Source organism: Ambystoma mexicanum, chromosome 8, assembly GCF_040938575.1.
Source record: "Ambystoma mexicanum isolate Mex_15411 chromosome 8, UKY_AmexF1_1, whole genome shotgun sequence".
NCBI lineage: Eukaryota > Metazoa > Chordata > Amphibia > Caudata > Ambystomatidae > Ambystoma > Ambystoma mexicanum.
The window spans coordinates 1518134867-1518157325 of NC_090929.1; the positions used below are offsets into that span (position 1 = coordinate 1518134867).

A 22459-nucleotide genomic window follows, 5' to 3' on the forward strand; every position below is an offset into this window, starting at 1 on the left:
AGAGATAGAATCAACTCTACAGACAAATTGGAAGATTCCACGAAAAGTCATATGTGTCAGCAGAAGCGAAAAATCTCAGATGGTCCATGGAAGCGGCTGGCGGACACGTTTATCCGATCCAACAAGAAATAGCAGCGAACAAGAAGTCCTCTAGAGCTCCTGGTGTCTACAGTGAAATTGGCACCGAAACCGACCAATAAAGATCTGATTATGGCATCATGGAACACTAGAGGCTTCAACCATCTGACTCGCCCGAGTGATATAGACTTAGGAAGCTTTGATATCCTGTGGTTACAGGAAACGTGGCTATCCGACCCCCCGACACTTGACGGATTCACAATAGAAATCTCTCCAGCTTGTAGATCACTAATGGGAAGACCATCTGCAGGTCTTCCAACGGCAATCCGCAATCGCTCAGGGGTTACGCCAAAAACTAAAATCATTGAAGCCTATGGTATGCTCGGCACCCTGACATCATGGCAGCGTTATGACCCATAGCAGGCTGCATGGATCACTTCAGACCTTGCGATAATAAACTTATATTGGAACCCGGAGAGAACAACATCAAAAAAATTCTGCAACACAGTAGCTGATGTCATTGACACCATCACCGCAGACTTCGACATTGATAACCTCATAGTTTGCGGTGATCTAAATGCCAAATGCAAAACTTCGATAACATCTGAAAAACCAAATTCGATTCAGTCTCTGGCAGAAAAAAGAGGTTTGGCTTGGTCTAAACTGATGAAATCAAGAAACCTTTTCAACGCAGCCATGTTAAAAGACCACGAACCCCAGATTCCAACATGGGAAAGAGACAAATCCTCTGCTACCCTGTATTTCATTTTTGTAACTGAGGGTCTGATCCCCTTTGTTTCATCCTTCAAAGTTGTGAAAACGTTGGAAAGCGATCATAATCTGCTAAAACTAGCGTGGGGAGCTCACGTACCGGAAAGGCCTATATACGCTTCAGAAGTAGGGTCAAATAAGCAACAATCCAGATTGCGCTTTACGGCTGACAACATCAAAGCCATAAAGGACAGGCTGAGCGCAGATCCTCAGTTCAGAACTACCAGCCTTCCTGCTAAAAGACTAGACTACACTCCTCTACTATCGCCTCATAGGGTGGCCTTTTCAGGAAGAAAGGGTAAGAAACCCGCTCACAAGCATACCTATGACCGGTTGGTGGTAATAAAGAGACGTGAAGTAAGGAATCTGAAAAACTTTGCAATAAGGCATCAAACAGCAGTGGCATGGGCTGAATTCCAAAAGGGCGCTACCCACTCCAAATCGTGGCTAAAATATCACACGGCGAGTCTGTATCAGAACGACGCAGAGATCATGCAGAAGTCCCTCGCATCAAAAAACACGAGACTTTTGGAATATATTAAAAACAATCAACGGGCAAAGAGCACCATCTATGGCTAATGCAGTATCGGAACAAAACTGGATGGCGTATTTCAGTGCACTTTTTGAAGCCCCTGCATCGTACACGGATGGGAAAATTGAGCACTCTTAAAATGATTGGATCCCACTGACTGACATGGAAGATATCTTGAGTAATAAAACAACTAAAAACCTCTAGAGCCCCGGGACCCGATGGTCTTTCCAACATTGACATCCAACATCTGGATGATTGGGCCGCAGTCATAAAGGAAATTTTCATCCATTGCCATAAAGTCAAACAGATTCCGGCATCCTGGACAGAAGCGATACTGGTTCCAATTTTCAAAAAAGGATCTAAGGATAACCCAGCCAACTACAGACCCATCGCATTGTTGGACATCCTGGGAAAAATATTTGCGACTCTACTACTCGCGCATTTTCAGAAGTGGGCTAAAGCTTCTCCTGCGACTGACATTTTCCAGATGGGCTTCCAGAAGGGTACAGGCACTATGATTAATATCCTGATATTAAACATCATCAAAGCAATGGTGAAATCAGGTGCCCCGAAAGTTCATTTGGCCCTGGTCGACCTATCAAAGGCATTCGATATGGTGGATCGCGAGAAACTCTGGGAAAAACTGAGAATCTGGAATTGCCTGACCTCAATCTTGGATCCAATCATGGCTTTACACACTCAAACCATTATGCTGGTTCGACTGAGCCAGCAAGGTCATCTGTCTAGCAAAATCTCGACCAACCAAGCAAGGTTGCCTACTGGCTCGGGCACTGTTTATTGCCTTTATAGGCGATTTCCAGTACACCGAGGAGAAAATTCGCTCATTTCCAGCAAAAGTGGGACTGTCAAAAGTGCCTAGGCTATGGTACGCGGATGACCTGATCCTGATGGACCAGACAAAAATAGGTCTACAGCGGCAATTAGCTAATCTCTCTGCCTATATGAAAGAAAACAACTTAGAAATCAATACTCGGAAAACAAAAATCTTGCTTTTCACCAAGTCGACAGTTGACAGCAAAACTACATCGGCCTGGTTTCTGGAAAACAAGAAACTAGAAGTGGTCAACGAATACAAATATCTTGGGGTTTGGATAGTCAACTCCCTGAAATAAAACACCGCTACGGAGGCTCTGTGGGACAAAACAAGAAACCCGACAGCCCAATTGAAAGCAGTGGATAGAAAATTTGGAAAGTTCTCATGGATACCGGCTCTAAATTTCTATTAGTCGCAAATAATCCCTGCTCTAGTCTATGGAATGTGTGCAAACCTAAGCCTTTCAGAAGATCTATGGCAAAAACTAGAAGGTTTTGTGTGGAAGACGGTACTGACCCTTCCTAAGTCAGAACCTATGGCAGCGATCCGTTGTGATCTTGGTCTTACGTCCCTTGCGGCATCAGTAGAGCCAAGGTGCTCTCCAACTTTTTAAGAAAATTGTCTCCCCAGACGCCCTCCCCATCTTTCAGGTGGTAGTACAAGAGATCCAAAGAGGAGGGTGCAAACCTCTAAATGTTTGGGTGAAGAAACGGAAAGACAAACTGGAAGAGATAGCCTGCTCGGAAGAACTCTTAATTTCAAATCCTGGCAGAGTAAAAGAAAAAATAGTGCAACAAGACTGGATTTTGACAAATGAAAACATTCTGCCATATAAACTACTGAAAGATCTCTCGCCTGGACACAATAAACCGAAAGTTCCACTGAAGTACTGCGAAAAATTCCCTGAAAAAGCTTTGAGAAAAACTTTTATGCGAGCTTGGCTAAACATCCTACACACAAGGGAAATTTTGGCTATTAGATCAAAATCTACAATAGCTACATGTCGTCTATGTGAAAACGCCGACCAACTGGAAACTGTCAGACATCTTTTGACGTCTTGTCCTGCACTGTCTTCAGAAAGAGAGGCGTACTTGGCACCGCTACTATCTTATCCATCGGTAATAAGTGAAGAGACTGGCTGGTGTCTGCTTATTTCTGGCGATTCTGCCAGATGGTCGAGGGCCGCAGCCAAACTTTTGGACATTGCCTTAAAAAAGCAACTCTGGGAAATGTCATTTGTCAAAGGGTTACAGATCAGTCTGATGACGACAGTGTAAAAAACGGTTTCTGACATTGACCTTCTCAAGAACGAAATTGAGAGCGGTATCCCAAGTAGCCTCATAAGAACTATTTGTAAAGCAACGCTAAAATCTATTTTGTAAAAATCTTTTATTGATTAAATGCAAATAAAAAAAAAGCATTTTAAGATGGAGACTCAAGAGGTACAACAAGATAAGGATTTTGTAGAAGAAATCGTTGAGGATAAGACAGTTCATCCCACTCCTCAAATCCATTCAGCGAAAAATACAGCCATCGCTGGAGACTACTAATCTTACGCGGGCAGTGAACCCCTGCATAGAGAAACTGTTTAGACTTGCCCCTTCTGACCCACTATATATCAGAGGGCAACTGAAGCCTGATTCTTTAGTCGGAACTACGAGGAAAAGGGCTGGTACTCCCCTAGCTTCCTCTGAGGCCCCGCCTGACAAGGAAAGCAAGAGAATTTATACGATAGGCAGAAAAGTCACCTCCTCTGCAGCATTTCAGACTAGAATTGCTAACAATTCTACTCTGTTGGCCAGTTACAACTGCCACAAATGGGATGAGGTCTCGGCCTTACTATCATCTGCCCCAGAACCACTTAAATCTTAACTTGCCAGGATAGCCGCAGAGGGCAGAGCAGTGTCAAGCTGCTTATTAAAGACCAGTTTTGAAGCCGCGGACAACGCAGGCAGAATAATAGCAGAGGGTACTATTAACCAGCATCCTGCTTGGTTGCGCCAATCGGGTTTTAAACCAGAGACGCAAGCTACCCTTATCAACGGATGTATACGAATTGTTTGAACTACAATTGACCTTTGCACAATTGACCGAATTGTGAAGGTCAATTGTTACATATATGCGGGGGGAAACCCCCCTATATATATATATATATATATATATGTGTGTATATATGTGTGTATATATATGTATATATGTGTGTATATATATGTATATATATATATATATATGTATATATATATATATATATATATATATGTATATATATGTGTGTATATATATGTATATATATATATGTATGTATATGTGCGGTCAATTGTCAAAGGTAAATTCGGTAATTCGAACAATTTGGGTAATACCTTATCAACAGGCCCATTGAGCCCAATGTGATATTTGGCAAGGCTGTTGAAGACGCCTTAAAACAGCCAAAGAAGAGTACGAGACTCAAGTGTCTAGGCCAAATCACCAATAAGCCCACTGGCCAGAGGAGAAACAGCAATTTTCGTTGCTTTCGTGGCCAAAATTCTCAAAGGGGTTCCACTTATAACCAAAGCCAAGGTACTACCTGGGGAAACAATCAGGGTCAGTCCACCCAGTATTACCCAAGAGGAGCGTGCAGAGCCCGCGGACATGATAGAGGCAACTCCTCCCGAGTTGGCACTCCACCTCAAAAGCAGTGACTATCTGCTTCAGGTGCCCTCCCATGCCTCTCCAGTCGGAAGGGCGCATATGCTGCTTCACCCAAGCATAGGAGCGAATCACCACAGACAGATGGGTACTGTCCACTGCAAAAGGCGGATACTGCATAGAACTCCTCGGGCAACCCAGAACCACCCACCACGACAAGACCCATTCCCAGTAGCACCAGCGCATCCTCCTCAAAGAGATCGCCACGCTTCTTCTAAAGGACGCAGTCGAGGTTGTCCCGGCCAACCAGGTAAACAAGTTTATTTATTCAACATACTTCCTTGTGCCAAAGAAAGATCTAACAATGCACCCAGTATTAGATTTGCGCCCTGCAAACAAATATGTCAAGCCACAAAAGTTCTGCATGACTACGCTACAAGAGGTAATCCCCCTTCTAAAAAAAAAAAAGGTGACTACATGGGAACATTGGATGTGAAAGATGCCTTTTTTCATATTTCAATGTTCCCAGCGCACAGAAGATTCTTGCGTTTTAAGTTAGCGAACCAGCACTACCAATTCAGAGTACTACCCTTCGGAATAGCATCTGCTCTAAGGGTATTCACTTGTGGTGGTGGCAGCACACCTGCGCAGGGAGGCAATCCCTGTGTACCCTTACCTGGACGACTGGCTCATAACAGGGGAATCGCCTCTGATTTGCAGACAAAACATCCAAAGAACAATCAACCTCCTCTTTCAATTGGGCTGCTCCATCGGTGAGAAAAAAATCAAGCCTATTGCCAAGCACTTCAAAACAGTTCATAGAAGCTGTCCTAAACACAGAGGAAGGATTGGTCTTTCCTTCAGAGGAAAGAGTAAAAAATGTGTTACTGCAAATACCACATTATCAGGCCGGTCGCCAGATAAGGGTGCTGTCATGCCCACGTTCACACACGACCCCACTTGCCTCCACGCCAGCTATTTCCATCCAGCAGCAGCATGGCAGCAGACGACGCTGCAGTCACCCCTGTGTTAGGGGGTTTCGGTTACGGCATTCATGGCGGCTATGGCCGTGCTGGACACTGGAGGCGCCATGGAAACTGAAGGACGCCAGCCGCCTCCTGCGCCCTGTTCACGTTTCCAGACGCAGTGTCCGTCACGTGACCGATCAGTAGCTTAAAAGGATTCAACTTCCGCCATTTGGCGCTTCTCAGCTGTTCATGATTGACAGCCTCGGCGCGCTTCGTTCATTGTTCTAAGTTTTCGCTCTATGGTACTTTGACCACGGCTCTGCACTTCGGACTTCCTGTTCTCCTCAGCGTTCCTGATACGGTGACTCAACTAACTGCTCATATGGCCTTACGACCTCAGCTTGCTCCACTGACTGCTCTTCTTACTGTTTTGGCTAGTTACTCAGCAGATTACCTACACGGTTTTATGGACCAGGCTTTGTTACACGGATTGTCCTGTTCACTACGTTTTGGTTCAGCACATCCTGTGAACTATCACTCTTGCCAAGTGCTTTTCTCGCTTCATCCATCAAAGCAGCCAGTCGTGCGCTGCCTTGCAGCTGCTGGATACCACCTGTTCCGCCAAGCTCTGGAATTAGGCGAAAGTCCCAGTACCCCCTTGACTACAAGCTGCCCACCAGCATTCCTTTAGGTAAAGCATCCTGTTTGCAGTTATCCAGGTCTTTGCCTTTACTGTTCTCTTTGTATGTTTCCTTTACAGCCTCCTGGGGTTCCGGAGCTTCGGTTCCAGCACCTGTGGCCCCAATAACTGGTCAGTGAGTTCATTAACTCTCCCTGACCGGTGCTTGCGGCCGGAGGCATTCCTAGTATATGCGGCCCTCTTTTCGTAACAGGTGCGCAAAGCAATGCGTTTAATAGGCATGATGGCATCTTGCATTTACCTGGTTCCTCACGCGCGCCTGCGTCCCATACAGGAGTGGTTGGCGAAACAGTTGTCTCAGGCAAACGGTCAGTGGGACGATCTAGTGGGCGTTTTGCCAACACTTGTACAAAATCTTTGCTGGTGGACAAGAGAAAACCTAACGAAAGGAAAACCTTTATACAACCCGGAGATGCAGGCAGTGGTCACTACGGACGCCTCACTGACAGGGTAGGGGCGCTCACTAGCTTCACCACACAGCTCAGGGTCTGTGGTCTCACACTGCAGCTCAGAACCTCATCAATGTGTTGGAATTTCTGGCAGTATTCAATGCCCTTAAGGCATTGGAACCCCATTTAACAAACCTGTCCGTGCAGATCCTAACAGGCAGCAATACAGCTTCTTGCATCTACCTCCTTCCCATTTGCAGGCTCTGGATGCGCCCGTTGCAGGAGTTCCTGGACGCGCGCTGGATCCAAACGACGGGCGGCTTCGAGGAGAGGATCACACTCGACGAGAGTTTCCGCCGAGCGGTCCAGTGGTGGGGCAACCGCGCGCATCTGACGGCGGGCATGGACTTCCAGACCCCAGACCACCAGGAGACAGTGACCACGGATGCCTCCCTGGAAGGGTGGGGAGCGCACACCGAAAATCTGCACGCGAGAGGCCTTTGGCTCCTGACGGAGAAGTCCCTCCATATCAACGTCCTGGAGCTCCGTGCAGTGTTCTGGGCCCTCAGGTCCTTCCTTCCGTCCCTCAAGGGCAAGGTGGTGAGGATCTTCACCGACAACACCACCACCATGTTTTACATCAGGAAACAGGGCGGAACCAGGTCCCCAGCGCTGTCCAAGGAGGCGCAGGACCTGTGGCATTGGGCCGTCGCCCAAAGGATGTTTCTGGTGCCGTTTCATCTGGCAGGGATAAAAAACACCATCGCCGACTCACTCAGCAGGGAGCTGCGCTCGTGCCACGAGTGGGAACTACGGCAGGATCTAGTGGATCGCCTCTTCCGACGGTGGGGCACACCCCAGATCGACCTGTTCGTGACGGCGACGAACTCCAAGTGCCGGAGGTTCGCCAGCAGGTTTCCCCAGGCGAGGAGCATGGGCGATGCTTTCTCGTTCCCCTGGGAGGGCCTGTTCCTCTACGCGTTCCCTCCTTTGCCACTGCTAATCCGGCTCATCAACCAGCTCAAGAGGTCACGGTGCAGGATGATCCTCGTCGCACCTGCGTGGCCGAGGCAGATATGGTTCCCGGACCTTCTGGACTTGTCAGCGTCCCCGCCAATCAAGCTGCCGGTGGACGCGGATCTACTCTCCAGGGAAGGAGGCGCCATCCTCCACCACGACCCGAAATCACTGAACTTGCAGGCCTGGCTCCTGCAGCGCTAGAGTTTGAAGGATACGACATACCGGCCGACTGCAGAGAGGTTCTTGCAAAGGCCAGGGCGTCCTCGACTCTTAAATGCTACGGACACAAATGGAAGAGGTTCTCTGTCTGGTGCCACGCACAGAAGATTAACCCTCTACGGATTACGGCTCCCCAGGTACTGCCGTACCTGCTGACGCTGGCCAAAGCTGGACTGGCACACGCGTCCATCAAGATTCATCTTGCTGCGATCTCCTGATACACCAGAACCACGGGCCGGACGTCCTTGTGGTCTCATCGTCTGGTGAAAGAGTTCATGAAGGGACTGTTCAGATCGTTCCCGCCGGTGAAGGCTCCGGCCCCGGCGTGGGAATTCAACGTGGTGCTGACCAAGCTCATGGGACCTCCGTTCGAGCCTCTGCACTCGGCCCCGTTGAAGTTTCTGTCGTGGAAAACAGCGTTTCTTGTGGCCATCACCTCCGCACGACGGGTGGGAGAGATCCAGGCCCTTTCCTGCAAGGCCCCGTACTTGACTTTTCACGACACGAGGGTAGTGCTCAGGATGCACCCCTCCTTCATGCCCAAGGTACCGTCGGACTTCCATCTCAACGAACCCTTGGTGTTGCCTGTGTTCTTCCCGTCGCCTTCGTCGCCGGCTGAGAGGACTTTGCACTCGCTGGATGTGGCTAGAGCGCTGAAGTTCTACGTGGACCGCACAAAAGTGTTTTCGGAAGACGTCACAACTCTTTGTGAACTTTGGACCTGTCAATCAGGGGAAGGCTCTCTCGAAGGCTTCCATTTCCAGATGGCTCTCCGGCTGTATCATGTACTGTCATCGGTTGGCAAACCGACCGCTGCCTGGCCGTCCGAGAGCCCATTCCACCAGAGCGATCGCAGCTACCACGGCGTTCCTTTCTGGTGTGCCCCTGCTGGACATATGCAGGGCTGCTACGTGGAGGTCGACGCACACCTTCACGAAATTCTACTGCGTCGATCGGGATTCCAGGGAGGAGTCCAGGGTCGGCCAAGCAGTGCTGCGCAACCTGTTCGCCTGAGGTGAGCCTGGTGAGGAGGTAAGATGCTTAATGTTGAGCCTTTGCCACCTCCCGTGGTTGTGCATGTGTGTACTGCTATGTATTCTTTATTCATGAGCATGTGAATCCAAGCCAGACCCCATGCTGGAGAAGGAACAAGTTACTTAACTGTAACTGTTGTTCTCCAGCATGGGTCTGGCATGGATTCACATGCGAACCCTCCCGCCTACCCCTCTGCGGCTCTTCACTTGGTCATACTGCCACTTCACGTGCTTCCAAATCTGAAGATGGCTGCCAGAGGCGGTGCTTAGGTAGAGGGCAGTCATTGGCTGTGGTCAGTATGACGCAGAGACCAGTGATTGGTTATTACTACGAAAGACGGATCAGAAACGAAACTGATACTGGTTTTTTTCTTTACCGAGGATTCCCAGCCTGACGACGGGGAATATTCATGAGCATGTGAATCCATGCCAGACCCATGCTGGAGAACAACAGTTACAGGTAAGTAACTTGTTCCATAGCTATGCTCCAAGAGACCCACTTGCTGCCGGCGGACGTGATCCGGCTTCGCTCTCGACTATTCCCGCTTCAATTTTTTGCCTCCGGCACAAGTAAAAAGGGAGGCACGGCGATCCTCTTTAGGAAAGACTTGAACCCGCAAATCCTGGAAACGAAAATATGCCCGGAAGGCCGATACACAGCAGTCAAATGCCTCCTGTTGGGAGACCTATACACCCTCATCTCAGTGTATGCCCCTAACACTGGACAATCACACTTCTACGACTTCTTGGGCACGACTTTTGCTAGTTTTGTGGAGGGTCAAACAATTGTCGGAGGGGACTTCAATGGGGTTCCCGACCCCACTAAAGACCGGTCACACCCCCCCGACTCCTAGCGATTTCGCCCAAGCACTTAGCCTCCTCCGGCTATTCAGGTCTTTGGAGATAATAGACTCATGGCGGGTGTTTCACCCCGACGAAAGAGACTACTTCTACTCGTTCGTACACCGCACCTTCTCAAGGATCGACCTGTTCCTGATCTCCCCGCACACCTTCCCCTCAGTCAAAGAGGTCTCCATCGGCTCGAGAGCCATGTCCGACCACGCTCCAGTGTTCCTGGAACTGCGGGTTCAGGACCCCAACCTCAATAAGCCACGCAAATGGTCCCTATACGATCCGATTCTCAATGACATGGCTATGAGAGACAAGATCGCGACGGGAATAACAAACTACTTTGACGAAAACCCAGCCTCGGACACTTCACTAGCGAATAATTGGGATGCCATGAAGGCAGTAATCAGGGGGCTCCCTAATTGCTCAAGGAGCGGCCTACCACCGGAGCAGACGCCAGACCCGGATAGCTCTAGAGGACGAGCTAAGAGAGGCTGAGGCAATCGACAAGGAAAAAGGCTGGTCCCCTAAGACGCAACGGATCATGCGAACAGCGAGGAAAAAGCTAGAAGCCCACTACGCGGAACAAACCGCCCTACTGATGGCAAAAGCCAAACAATCATATTACGCGAAGGGCAACAAGGCGAACAGGTTCCTGGTGGCCAAACTAGCCAAACGGAGACGCGTCAACACGATCGCAGGTCTGCGTGATTCCAAGGGGGTCACACGGTACTCGGAGCCCGAAAAACGACAGCTCGCGACAGACTACCTGACTCAAATCATGAAGGCAACCCCTCGGAACCTATCGCAACAGGTGGAATATCTGCAGAGGGCAGCGGTACCCTGTCTCGCCAATACAACGAGAGACGAATTGGAGGAGCCCTTTACAGGGGAGGAGGCCATTAAGTCGCTTAAAACACGAGCCCCAGGTCCAGACGGCTTTTCGACCAGGTTCTATAAACTATTCAGGCCACAACTGACCCCCCATCTGGTGACCCTGTTCAACTCCTTCAGAGAAACAGAATCAGTCACCCCATCGATGCAGGAATCCACCACCATCCTCCTGCCCAAACCAGGAAAGGACCCAAGGAGTCTAACCTCCTACAGACCGATTGCACTCTTAAACATCGATGCAAATATATACTCAAAAATCCTGGCAAACCACCTGAACCGCGTCCTCCCGAAGATCATCCACCCCGATCAAGCAGGCTTCATCCTTCACCGGGCAGCTGGTGACAACATACGGAGAACCTTGAACCTGGTGGACCCTGCCTCCCGAAACTCCCAAAAACTGGTCTTAGTGGCTCTGGACGCAGCCAAGGCATTTGATCGAGTAGATTGGTCCTTTATGAAACTCGCCCTAGAGGCCTTCGGCTTCGGGTCAACTTTTCAGACGATGGTTCTAGCCAACTATAATAGCCCAAGTACGTGCCTAAGAATTAACGGACACAGCTCAGCTCCGATCCCCCTGTCATGCGGAACCCGGCAAGGCTGCCCGCTGTCGCCCTTACTCTTCGCACTCACCATGGAGCCTTTGGCACAAAGGATTAGGGGAAACGACCAAATCAAAGGGCTGCAGAATGGCCCCACGCAACACAAAATCGCCCTAAATGCGGACGATGTCCTACTCACGATCTCAGAAGCCCACTCATCACTGAAACATGCGATACGAGAACTTACCACCTACGGTGAGGTCTCAGGCTTCACTATAAACTTCGACAAATCCTCGGCCTTGGGCATCGGCCTCACCCCAGCAGAACGGGAGCCATTGACTGCGATGTGCCCGATGACATGGGTGAAGAAGGCCATCCCCTACTTAGGGGTCCACATACCAGCTAACCCAAGAGACACATACACAGCCATCTTCCCCCAGCTACTGAAAGAACTGGAAGGCGACTTGAAACGATGGGAGACCCAAGAGATCTCACTGCTGGGGCGCATCACAGCATGCAAGATGAACCTACTTCCGAGGTTCCTATAGCCTGCGCCTCCCTCCCAGTAGCGATTCCCACACCAACCCTCAGGGACATCCAAAGGAAAATGCTGAAATTCATCTGGAAAGGTAAGAGAGCGAGAATCCCTCTCAAAACGATGCTGGGGGGCTCCAAGCTAGGAGGTCTGGGGGTTCCGTACTTGCGGGCCTATAGTGTGGCAGCACAACTAGCACAGATTCAGGCATGGCAAACTATAACAAACCGCCCCAGATGGGTAGAGCTGGAACAATCACAAGTACCCCTACCCTTGCGATTTCTGCCACACATCCCGCCCCCCCCCCCTTAGAACACACTGGGGAGACCTCCTTCTATCAACTAAACACACCCTTAGCTCCTGGGAATGGGGGCACTAAAGCAAAAGGGAGTGCCAAGAGGACTGAGCCCACGCTTCCCGGTCTTCCATAACCCATCCTTCTCACCCGGAGCGGACCCCCGCAATTTTCGGAACTGGATAAAGGGCGGGCTGGAGACCATAGACCAGCTATATATGGGAGGGACACCCCTCACTTTCGTCCAATGTAAGGAGAAGTTCCAACTCCAGGAAAGAGACAGATTCACTTATATCCAGCTACGCCACTGGTGCTCACACCCCCAAACTCTGCAGGCAGCAACACGCCCGCCCACCGCCCTGGAACTTACACTGGGGGACCTTCCGACCCGGGGCAGGGTATCCACCCTATATAGGCGTTTCTTAAGGGACTTCCTGTCCACAAAGACCCGCTGTATGGCCCAGTGGGAGGCGGACCTAGGTCATCCGGTCGAGGACCAAACCTGGGTGGACATATGGACCAGAACACACACCTCTTCCACCTGCATCACCAATAGGGAATGCGGGTAACAAGGTGCTGCTCCGGTGGTATTACCTGCCCCTTCGACTTCACCACATGAACCCACAAGTGGATCATGCCTGCTGGAGAGGATGTGGCCACCCAGGCTCCTTCTTCCATATGTGGTGGGCTTGCCCAAAGATTCGACAGTTCTGGAGGACATGCCTGTAGACCATCACACAAATCACGGCAACAGCGATTCCTCTGGAACCTGAACCAGTTTTGCTGGGGGCCCCGATCCCCGCGATCTACCCGCGCTCCGGGACCAGATCTAAGCTATTGACACACTGCCTACTGGCGGGGAAAACGGTGTTGGCCAGGGCCTGGAAATCCCCAGAAGGCCCTCCCATAGCCCGATGGTGGTCTAAACTCTGGGACATCCTGATTGCGGAGAAGGTGACGGCAGCACAGGGGGGAACGCTCCATCTCTTCCAAAATGTTTGGGGCCCAGTGCTTGAATACGACCAGCGCTTCCCCGCCCGGACCTATAAACCGATCAGGGCCCGATGGATCCTGAAACAGCAAGAGAACCCTGAGGAAGACGCTAAGGCGCGAACTGGGTAACCCAGGAGGAAAAATTCTGCCTCCAAACTTGAGGGGTGGAGAGGCCAGAGGGAGGTGGGAGGGAGGAAGCCTGATGGGGGGAATGAGGACTGGGGATCAGTAAGCCTGAAAAAGCATTGCTTGTAATATGTTGTAATATGTGTATTTACCATCCTGCCTTGATTTAAAATAAACAAAGTTTAAAAAAAAAAATAATTAGATGTGACAATCTTCTCGTAGTAAGGATAATAGCACATATACATTAGAGATTTCAAATTCAGTAGTCTGGATCGAAAGTCAACTTTTGCAATTGTATTGTAACAGCTCAGCTGCCAAATCTCTGTGGGTACATCTAGATTCCACTTTGTTTGTGGAAATAACCTACAAACCGTGATTACTGCTTCTGTTTAAAAGATAAGTGTTATTGGGGATGTTTGTCACTTTGTTTTTCTTAGGTTATTTAATAATAAATAACTGGTAAGAAGTTGACAAGTATTTATGACTGTACAGAGACTTCAACTTTGAATATGTTACGTTGAAATGTTGGTGGGAGTGCTGTTGCTGGTGGTACGTGGGTGGTACATGGGTGGGGAATGGGGTACGGAGGTAGAAGAAGAGGGAGGGAAGGCTCAGGAAAACTGTATTATAGGAACTTTCCATAAATCCATTCTCTTGATCCTTTTCTCTCTTATCTTCTACCTCCATGTTTAGGAAACCAAAACCTTTCATCATTGTCTGCTAGATTACTGTCAGAATATTACTAGAACTGATGAGTTTGATTGAGACTATCACCTGTGAAGTTTAATGTTTATGTGCAAGTTGCCATGAAGAAACACGTTCTCGTATTACATTTCAAAAACTTTTGATCTACAGACATAGTTTAGTGTTGGAAGTTCTTCATTTCACTATCAATTGCGGGATGTTTTTAAAATAGTTTGAGACTGGATCTAACTTCACTATACACATTTATTTGCCCTTTTTGTGTTTGTAGTTTGCAGCCCAAGAAGACAAGAGACAGAAAAATGAAAGGTTGGCTCAGCACCAAAAGCATGAAAATCAAATGAGGGACCTTCAGTTGCAATGTGATGGCAACATCAAGGAATTGCAACAGCTGCAGGTAGAGGAAGCTTTTAAAATCGGTCTGGTTGATGTGACATTCTGTTTTAGCAGCTTGTTGACTGACCAATTTACTGTATGGATAGTGTACACAAGATTACATTTATTATGTATCGCAATAACTGGCAAGGCATGTGGTCTATTTGCTGACTTTACTATCTGCTAGTTAATGTTATATGAAACGGTACAGCCCGCCCATCTGGTTTTTTTTTCCATCCACGATAGAGGCTGCTCAGGATTAGTTTGTCACCCCCAAAGAAGACTGAGTTCAAGTCTCGCAAAGATTGCTAACAGATTTCGTATTCATGCGTGTGCTCTGTTGGCTACTTAGCCAGTTGATCATGACACTTGCCTGAGGTTCTTTGCAGGTGATGGACCCGAAAACCGTCCAGTTGTCACTTGAAGAGGTGTGTGGTATTCTCCATAAAGACCTGGGGACTGTTTTCCTAACTCCGGCAGGAGGCATCACCACTGTAGCAACATAACCCAGTCATAACGTCAGCCTGGTTGCTGAGCTGACGGATGACCAGAACAAAAAGCACAAGAGGCCCACAGGTGTCTTCTTGAACCACTTCACTTCGGATTAGAAGTAGCTGTGCATTTTATTGTGATGAAGAAATTGCTTATAACGGTATCTTCCCCTTCCAAGACAACCATCTCAGTTGACCTGGAGTTTTCAGTCATTGTTTGCCATTTTCTAACAGTCACTCTGGTGTCTGCATGTCAACATCAATTGCTACTTTGGCAGCTAATGATGTGAGTCTGGGTACTCAAAAACATATACCTTTGGTGTCAGTTTTGTGCTCCTATTACCACTGGATCTGTATTTGGTTCTTAGTGTGGTTCTATAGGAGGTTACTTCAGATGTAATGGCACCCTTAAAGGTTAGCACAGCTCAGACTGATTGTGATGCAGTTGTCTAGGCCAGTGCCCAAACGGGCTCAACCTTTTATGCTGGTAAGTAACCTCTCATGGGGAGTTGTCATGAAAGCAACTTTTAGCCACTTTTAACATGTTTGCTGCTGACAATCAAGCAAAGGTTGCCTACCCTTGTAAGGGTACTACCAGAAATTATGACCTGATCCTGCTATTGGGTGCTTATGGAGCAGTTGCCCCGAAGGATTCAGGAGGCAAGTAGTTTGAATACATCCTTTGAGTAGGACTCCCTTGATCTGTGTTTTGAAATCTCAAATGGGGTGTACTTTTGTATATTGTCATGCACAAACTGGCTGGCTGACTGTCTATGGTTATCTCTCCCATTAAGCACCAGAGGTTGATAAACAAACTTCCAGGCATCTTTTAGTCCGGCAACTCAAGGTGATGGTCCTTGCGTTGAAATGTTTCCTGCCATCCACGGATGCCGAGTGCTGACCCTCACGTAGAATACGATTGCTAGTCTTTACCTAACAAAATGGGGTGGGGAAAACTGCTTCACCTATACTTTGCAAGCTAGCCATGGGTATTGGGCAATAGTGCATTTTACATCAGATTGTTTTGGTGGAAACTTATCGCATCGGAAGCTCAACAAACAAGCAGGTAAGCTCAGCTTGTGGAGTCATGACCTTCACGAATGAGTTATCTTCAACAGTGAATCAACAATTCTTCCTCATATTGGGCCCTCTGGTGAGCCAGAAACGTGTTCAGTGTCAACTGTCAGCTCATCTTGATAGCCTCTCAATGGCCCTGAATTATGTGGTTCTCTTAAAGCCTATCATCTGTATTCCATTGGGTTCTACTAATTGCGATAGACCTTCTCTCCCAGTAAAATGTGGGGATGTTACTTTTTCACGAGTCCCCTCAGTCTGTCCTCAACCACCTGAAACCTGAGGACTTGACTTTTGGCTCTCTGAATGTCTGATTAGAACATGAACAACTAAATCACAAATGGGCCAGTTTCTGTCACTGGTACATTGAGAGGCAGGTGTGCTAGCAGAAAGCAGTGGTCGAAGTGTACGAAAAGAAGTAGTGGAACTATGTTCCATGCTGGCCTGCACCCACTCCCCACAAACCCCATCACCACCTCCCCTACCACGCAAAATACACACCCCAAACACTTACACCTGCTGTTTAAGGGAACGTTCAGTGCAATGCACTGAAATGGCAAGTTTCAACTTCTTCCTACACATTTATTTTAATACAAAACCATTCCGGAACAGTTTCTTTTTAAAATAAAAGTATAGGAGCTGTAAAAGGTAATTTAAAAAAGTAGAGGAGCACCGCTCCCGCTCACTTCGACCACTGGCAGAAAGCCTTTCTGGATGATGTCCACATTCATGGCTCATTAGGCGAACTGAGGAATTAAGCTAGCCTTGTCCATGACCTACATGTGTGCGATCCCAGCCTATCTGAATGTGGGCTCATGCAGTTTCTCCATCTGTTCCTCTAACCCAGTCATAAAGTGGCATTTCAACAGCCTATTTAGGCTTTTTGCTCATCTGTCTTGGGACTTAAATGTGGTACTTTGCACATATTTTAAACTAATGGCTACTGCCACTTAAGGCAACCATTCCTGAAATTCTTTATCAGCAAGATGGTGTTGCACATGCACCATTCCTATTTACCTAATGTGGTCTTGTAATTCCACATTAATCAGGAGGTTGTAATTTCTACTTCTTTCCTGACCTTTCAGTCCGATTCAGATAGATCCTTTTTAACTGTGGCCAGGGCACTTGATACCTGGAAGGGTACTAAGGCACACTTGTCATCAGAGCAACTTTTTATGACATACATAGGAACTTCTAATGCCCTTTTTCCTCCCACAGATTCCTCATCTATGATGTCCATCTCCCTGCGCCAGCAGCTCTTTGAAAATGTTATCCGAGGCCAGGGGATCTAGTGAGGCAAAGAGGAGTGGTATCCTTTTACAAAAGGACAAAAAGCAGTGTGTTCCATGTGACCAGAGCAGAGCTGAGCCAGTGGATTGCAGCCCGGAGTCTCTTCTCTTTTTACTGCCAAGAAGCAGAACTTAAACCTGTTGATCGCGGAGCGCGCAGTGAGCGCAGTGTTCCATGTGAGCAGAGCTGAGCCAGTGGATTGCAATGTCTCATCTCTTTTTACTGCCTGGAAGCACCTTAACCATGTTGATCGTGGAGCGTGTAGTGTGTTCTGTGTGACCTCAGCAGAGCTGAGCCAGTGTATTTCAGCCCGGAGTGTCTCTTCTGACCTTCTAAAGCCTGTTTATCTCCCACAGTTGATCTTGCACTTCACTTGAAGATACGCTCTTTCTCTTCTTTTTTTGGCTGTTAAAGCTCTGGCTCAAGTATGCGTGGACTGTGTAGCGGGAAACAATTGGGATCAAACCATGATCTGTCGGGTGTGCCTGACGAAGGAAGTAACATTGCTCCTCTCTTCCATAAATATGGGTGCTAAGGTGGCCCTGTATGTTCCTGATAAATCGGAACAAACCTCCCGACAGCCACGGCCTATTCAAATTCCATCCAACGACGCGGGTGGCCCTTTTTTCTCTGCGCTTCCGGGGAAATCTAGCGCACAGATTCCTCGCAAGGGCTCTTGTTCCTTCACCCATGTGGACCCTGAAGATCTGCTGGATTGCGCAGATTCCAACTTCATTTCTGATGTTTCAATCTTGGCACCTGTAATTTCTTCAGGACTGTCTAAAAGGATCCGTCTTTCTTTGAGCGTTTGTATGCAGCCACAAAAAGGCAGCTCTAGCTTCCCCGAGCGCAAACTGGAGGAGGTCCAGTTGTGCAGAGCTTCTCTAAGCTTTGCGCCAGTTCCTTTTCGCCAGGATGTTGACTCTCCATTGGACGCCGAAAGCTCTTTGAATCACGCCGATGCGCAAATTTCTTTTGATCAGCCAGGTCTAAACTGTTCAAGCTGCTTGTCTCCTATGTCTCACCCTGTCTCTTGCCTAAGTTCCACAGGGTAGTCGGGATATACCCGTTATTGATGTTTTTTCCTTTCCGGTGCTATCTAGGATCCTTGACTCCATGGATATGGGCCATGATTTAAATGTTTTTGAACTGAGGGAGGTTCGCTCTATATTGAAAGGTTTATCTGAGAAAGTCCATTTTATTGAAGGTTTTGTAACCATGCTGGGAATGACAGAATCTATCCGTGCAAAATATGGTAGAGGGTCATCCCAGAAAGTTGTAACCCCTGTTGCTTGTCAAACATCCTTTGTTGTACTACCTGCTGAGAATGGGATGCGGGACGACTTAGATGCACTGTCTGGTAAAACTGCCCCTACGTCAGCAGTGGGGGTTCAAATGATGTCATCAGATTGCGATAACTGTTCCCCACCCATAGCGAGTAACTGTGTTGCCCTGATTTGTAGTGTTCCTTCTAATGAGGTTGTTGCAGTTGCTGAACTGGCCCCTGCAGCACTCTCCTTGCCTGTTCAAGAAATTGGGGCTAAAAAGAAGAAAGAAAAGCCCAGAAATGCTAAAAAGGAACATTTACTACCACCTCAGAACAAAAAAAAAAGCAGTTTCAAATTCTTACGCTTGATTAAAGCGCAGACAGAAGTGTTCTATGAAGATTGTGATGCTTCGGGTTTGTCTGCTGTCGAGACAACTGTCCCAGTCACTACTTATAAACCGAAACTGGTAGTTAACCGCAAGAATGGGAAGGGCACTAAGCAAAATGTTCCTATTGGCTCTGTGAAAAGGAGCAAATCATTAATAGACATATTTAAAACCTAAATCAAGTTACCACTGCTGAATCCTTAGACTTAACCTTGATTTTTACCTATTCAGCTGGGTTTGACAATGACTAGGTTGAACCTTCTCGCCAGGCTAAAGCTGCCTCCTTGGTTGCAAGGCCAGTTGTTGGTAAGGGGCCTGAGAGGGAGGCAAGTAATTCCTCTACTTCAGCACCTGCATCAGCTTTGGTGGCTTTCCAACCAACAGCCCCAATCTTCATTCCATCGTACTTAAAATCCCTGTCTCAGTGGAGGAACCCCCACACTTTCGTACATTAGAAGATAGGAGGAGGCTAGCACTTCAGCCTCCGCAGTCCAGTTCTCTGGAATCTAATCAGCATTGTGCCCCCAAAGAGCCGAACAAGGTTCCTATGTTCAAATTGCCTCGGAATGAAGAGGCCACGGAACCTGATCAATTGCCTGTTTTGTCAGAGTCTGGGGAAGACTTATTTTATTCGTGCCTGAAGTGCATTTTTAAGGTCAAGGAGGTCTGTCCTCACAATCGACAATATATTTTAGCCTTGTTTAGAGAAATTCCTACACTCACTAACATCTAAATATAATGGCAGAATTGTCTTCATTGACTTTATACGGATTGATATTGTAAAAGTGGGCATCTATTCCCTGCTGATTAAAAACCTAGTGGCGACGGAATCGTCAAGTTTGTTCAACTAGGGCTATCAGTTGTCTGAAGACTGGGTGGATACACCACCATCTGTACCAGTTGCAGGTAGAAGTGGTGGGTCTGACCGTAATCCTCGAGAACCCCTGATTATTAATGTAAGATTGGAAACATCAAGCTCAGAAGGGTACAAGTCGTCCCTGCTCAGAGAAGCGCTCAGTGGCCTATGACTGGTCTCACATTATAACCACTCTTCATGAGCATAATTGCGTTCCTGGGTGCTCCAATTTAAAATTATTCAATCCGGTTCTTCTCATGGAATACGGTCGGATTCAACCACCTCTGTAGCAATGATGCCACCTGGGAATCAGCGGACCCGATACACCTACAGGAAACCTTTGTTGGATATTCCTCTTGTAGATGGTTTCTCAATTATGTATGAGCCCGCAAGGAAAGGCCCAAGACGAAGGCCCGGCGGGAGTCTTATTAGTGCCTGGCAGGTGTGTTAGAAAAGATTGCATGCAGTACCCTGTGGGAGAGTGCACCAGCCTTGACCTCTTGGCAATATTTAACCCAACCTTTGGTATGAGCATGTACTACACAGGTTGGTAGAGTGACTGAGCAGCCAGGCTTATCTCAAAAGGGGTCAATTAGAGCTGTAGGGTTGGAACATAGAGATTTACAGTGACACGTATCCAAATAAACAATTGCGCTCAAGGTTTCTTGATTAAACGATTATTAATGTAAGTCCGTTGAATAAGCCTTCTTTAGAAGGGAGCAAAATATGTAACACAAAAATATACTTTAAAATACACATTGTCCGTTTCTGTAAATCAGTAGATGCCCATTTGGGATGGCACACTGACACTTCCTACACCCTGAGGTGACTTTAATCACTAGGACACTGTGGATATTGATATATCACTGGCACATTTAGAGCAATACTGAGTTTGGTGGCAAAGAAAATGGGGAATAAAGCAAAGGTTAACAAATATTCTTAAGCAGGTACTTTTTGAACCCCCCCCCCCCAATGCAAAGTAAATTAACCCTTTCCCAGCTACACAAGTTATAGAATGTGTGACTGTTGAGGGATAGTTAAAGCACAAAGTCAGAGGATAGAAGAGTCTTTCAGGGAGCCAGGACAGCCAATGTCAATTGAGCAAAGTCTAGGGGAGCTGAAGCACTTCTTGAAGGCAAGTAAAAAGTCTTGCACAATGTTTTAGAAGTCTTTGTAGAAAATGAAATCACTGTAGGGCCACAATCTGGGAGGCTTGTGAGGGGCAAAGCTGCAAGCAACTCTGCAAAAGCGACCGAGGCAAGTCTCAACTGAGACTCAACTTGCCTCTGAACTTGGCTACACAAGAGGTAGGTACCCCTTAGTTTTCCAGTACCTTAGGTCTGAAGAAATTGGTTCTAGCTGGCTTCTGTTTCAGTTGTAGGTCTGCAGATCCTGTTGTTCCTGGGCCTCATTAGTGGGGACAGGAGGGAGGACGTCTGGGGACTCCTGCACTAAGAGTTCAATCAGCCTCATCAATACTGATATTAAGATTCTAGCCAAGGTTCTTGCTATGCGCCTGGTACAGTTCCTGCCTGCTTTAATTGATGTGGAGCAATCTGGATTCATGAAAAATCGGCGTAGGTCCAGTAATATCAGCAAATTGTTACTTACCATGGAAATGGCGGATAGAATGGACTGTGATGCCGCTGTCTTTTCCCTTGATGCAGAGAAAGCTTTCGACAGGGTCAGTTGGGATTACTTGTTTTCGGTACTCAGGAGGATGAATCTGGGTGAGGATTTTGTTTCTTGGGTTGCTCTTCTATATGCCAATCCAACGGCTGCCGTTAAGGCTAATGGGGTGGTGTCGGAACCTTTTTGTTTGTACCGAGGCACGCGTCAAGGTGGTCCTATTTCTCCTTTGTTATTCATTTTAGCGATTGAGCCTTTAGCAGTTTGCATCAAAAATGAACCGGTTTTACAAGGTGTTAATTGTTGGGGTGTTATGCAAAAGGCTTGGCTTTATGCGGATGATCTCTAGTTGGTGCTGCAGAATCCCTGCCCTGTCTGATGAGGATTTTGTCCAATTATCACAATTGTTCAGGATACAAGATTAACCGCTTGAAGTCAGAAGTGTTGCCCCTGTCCAACAGGTGTGATAAGAGACTGGTTAAGGGGGTGGGGTTTACCTGGTGTGATGTGCGCTTGTGCTTTTTGGGGGTGTGGCTGACGTATCCGGTCTCCCTTATGGTTGATGAAAACATGTGTAGTAATTCAGGACTGTAAGATGGATTTGGAAAGATGGTCATTGCTTAATCTTTCACTGTGGGGTAAAGTTAATGCCCTGAAAATGAATTTGACGCCTAGAATTAACTTTGTATCTAGCATGCTCCTGTTGAAAATTGAGTGGTTACTGGAGATATTTGGATCGTCTGGTTCAAGAACTTTTATGGGACCGAAAACCTCTGAGACTTAGTCTTTGGAAGTTACAGCTTCCAGTCCATTTAGGTGGTTTAGGTGTTCCAAATTTTAGGGCCTACCATTTGGCCTTTTCTGCTCATTCTTTTGTTGCATTTTTGACAGGTGAGTTGGATAGCTGGGCGGTTTCAGAGTCGAGTGCATATGGGCCGCTGGGCCCGGAAGCCTTGTTGACCACTAATACAAAGATTCCAGGTG

At 47.6% G+C, this 22459-nt stretch overlaps 1 protein-coding gene across 3 annotated transcripts in view; it reads left to right on the top strand.

Moving 5' to 3' along the window:
* The window catches only part of SLK (STE20 like kinase), a 985407-nt gene that overhangs the window by 834737 nt on the left and 128211 nt on the right, over window positions 1-22459 (top strand). For all 3 annotated transcript variants that reach the window (XM_069611736.1, XM_069611737.1, XM_069611738.1), the window contains one exon: window positions 14379-14504. In XM_069611736.1, the coding sequence (XP_069467837.1) occupies window positions 14379-14504 (126 nt within the window). The remainder of the gene's footprint in view (window positions 1-14378; window positions 14505-22459) is intronic.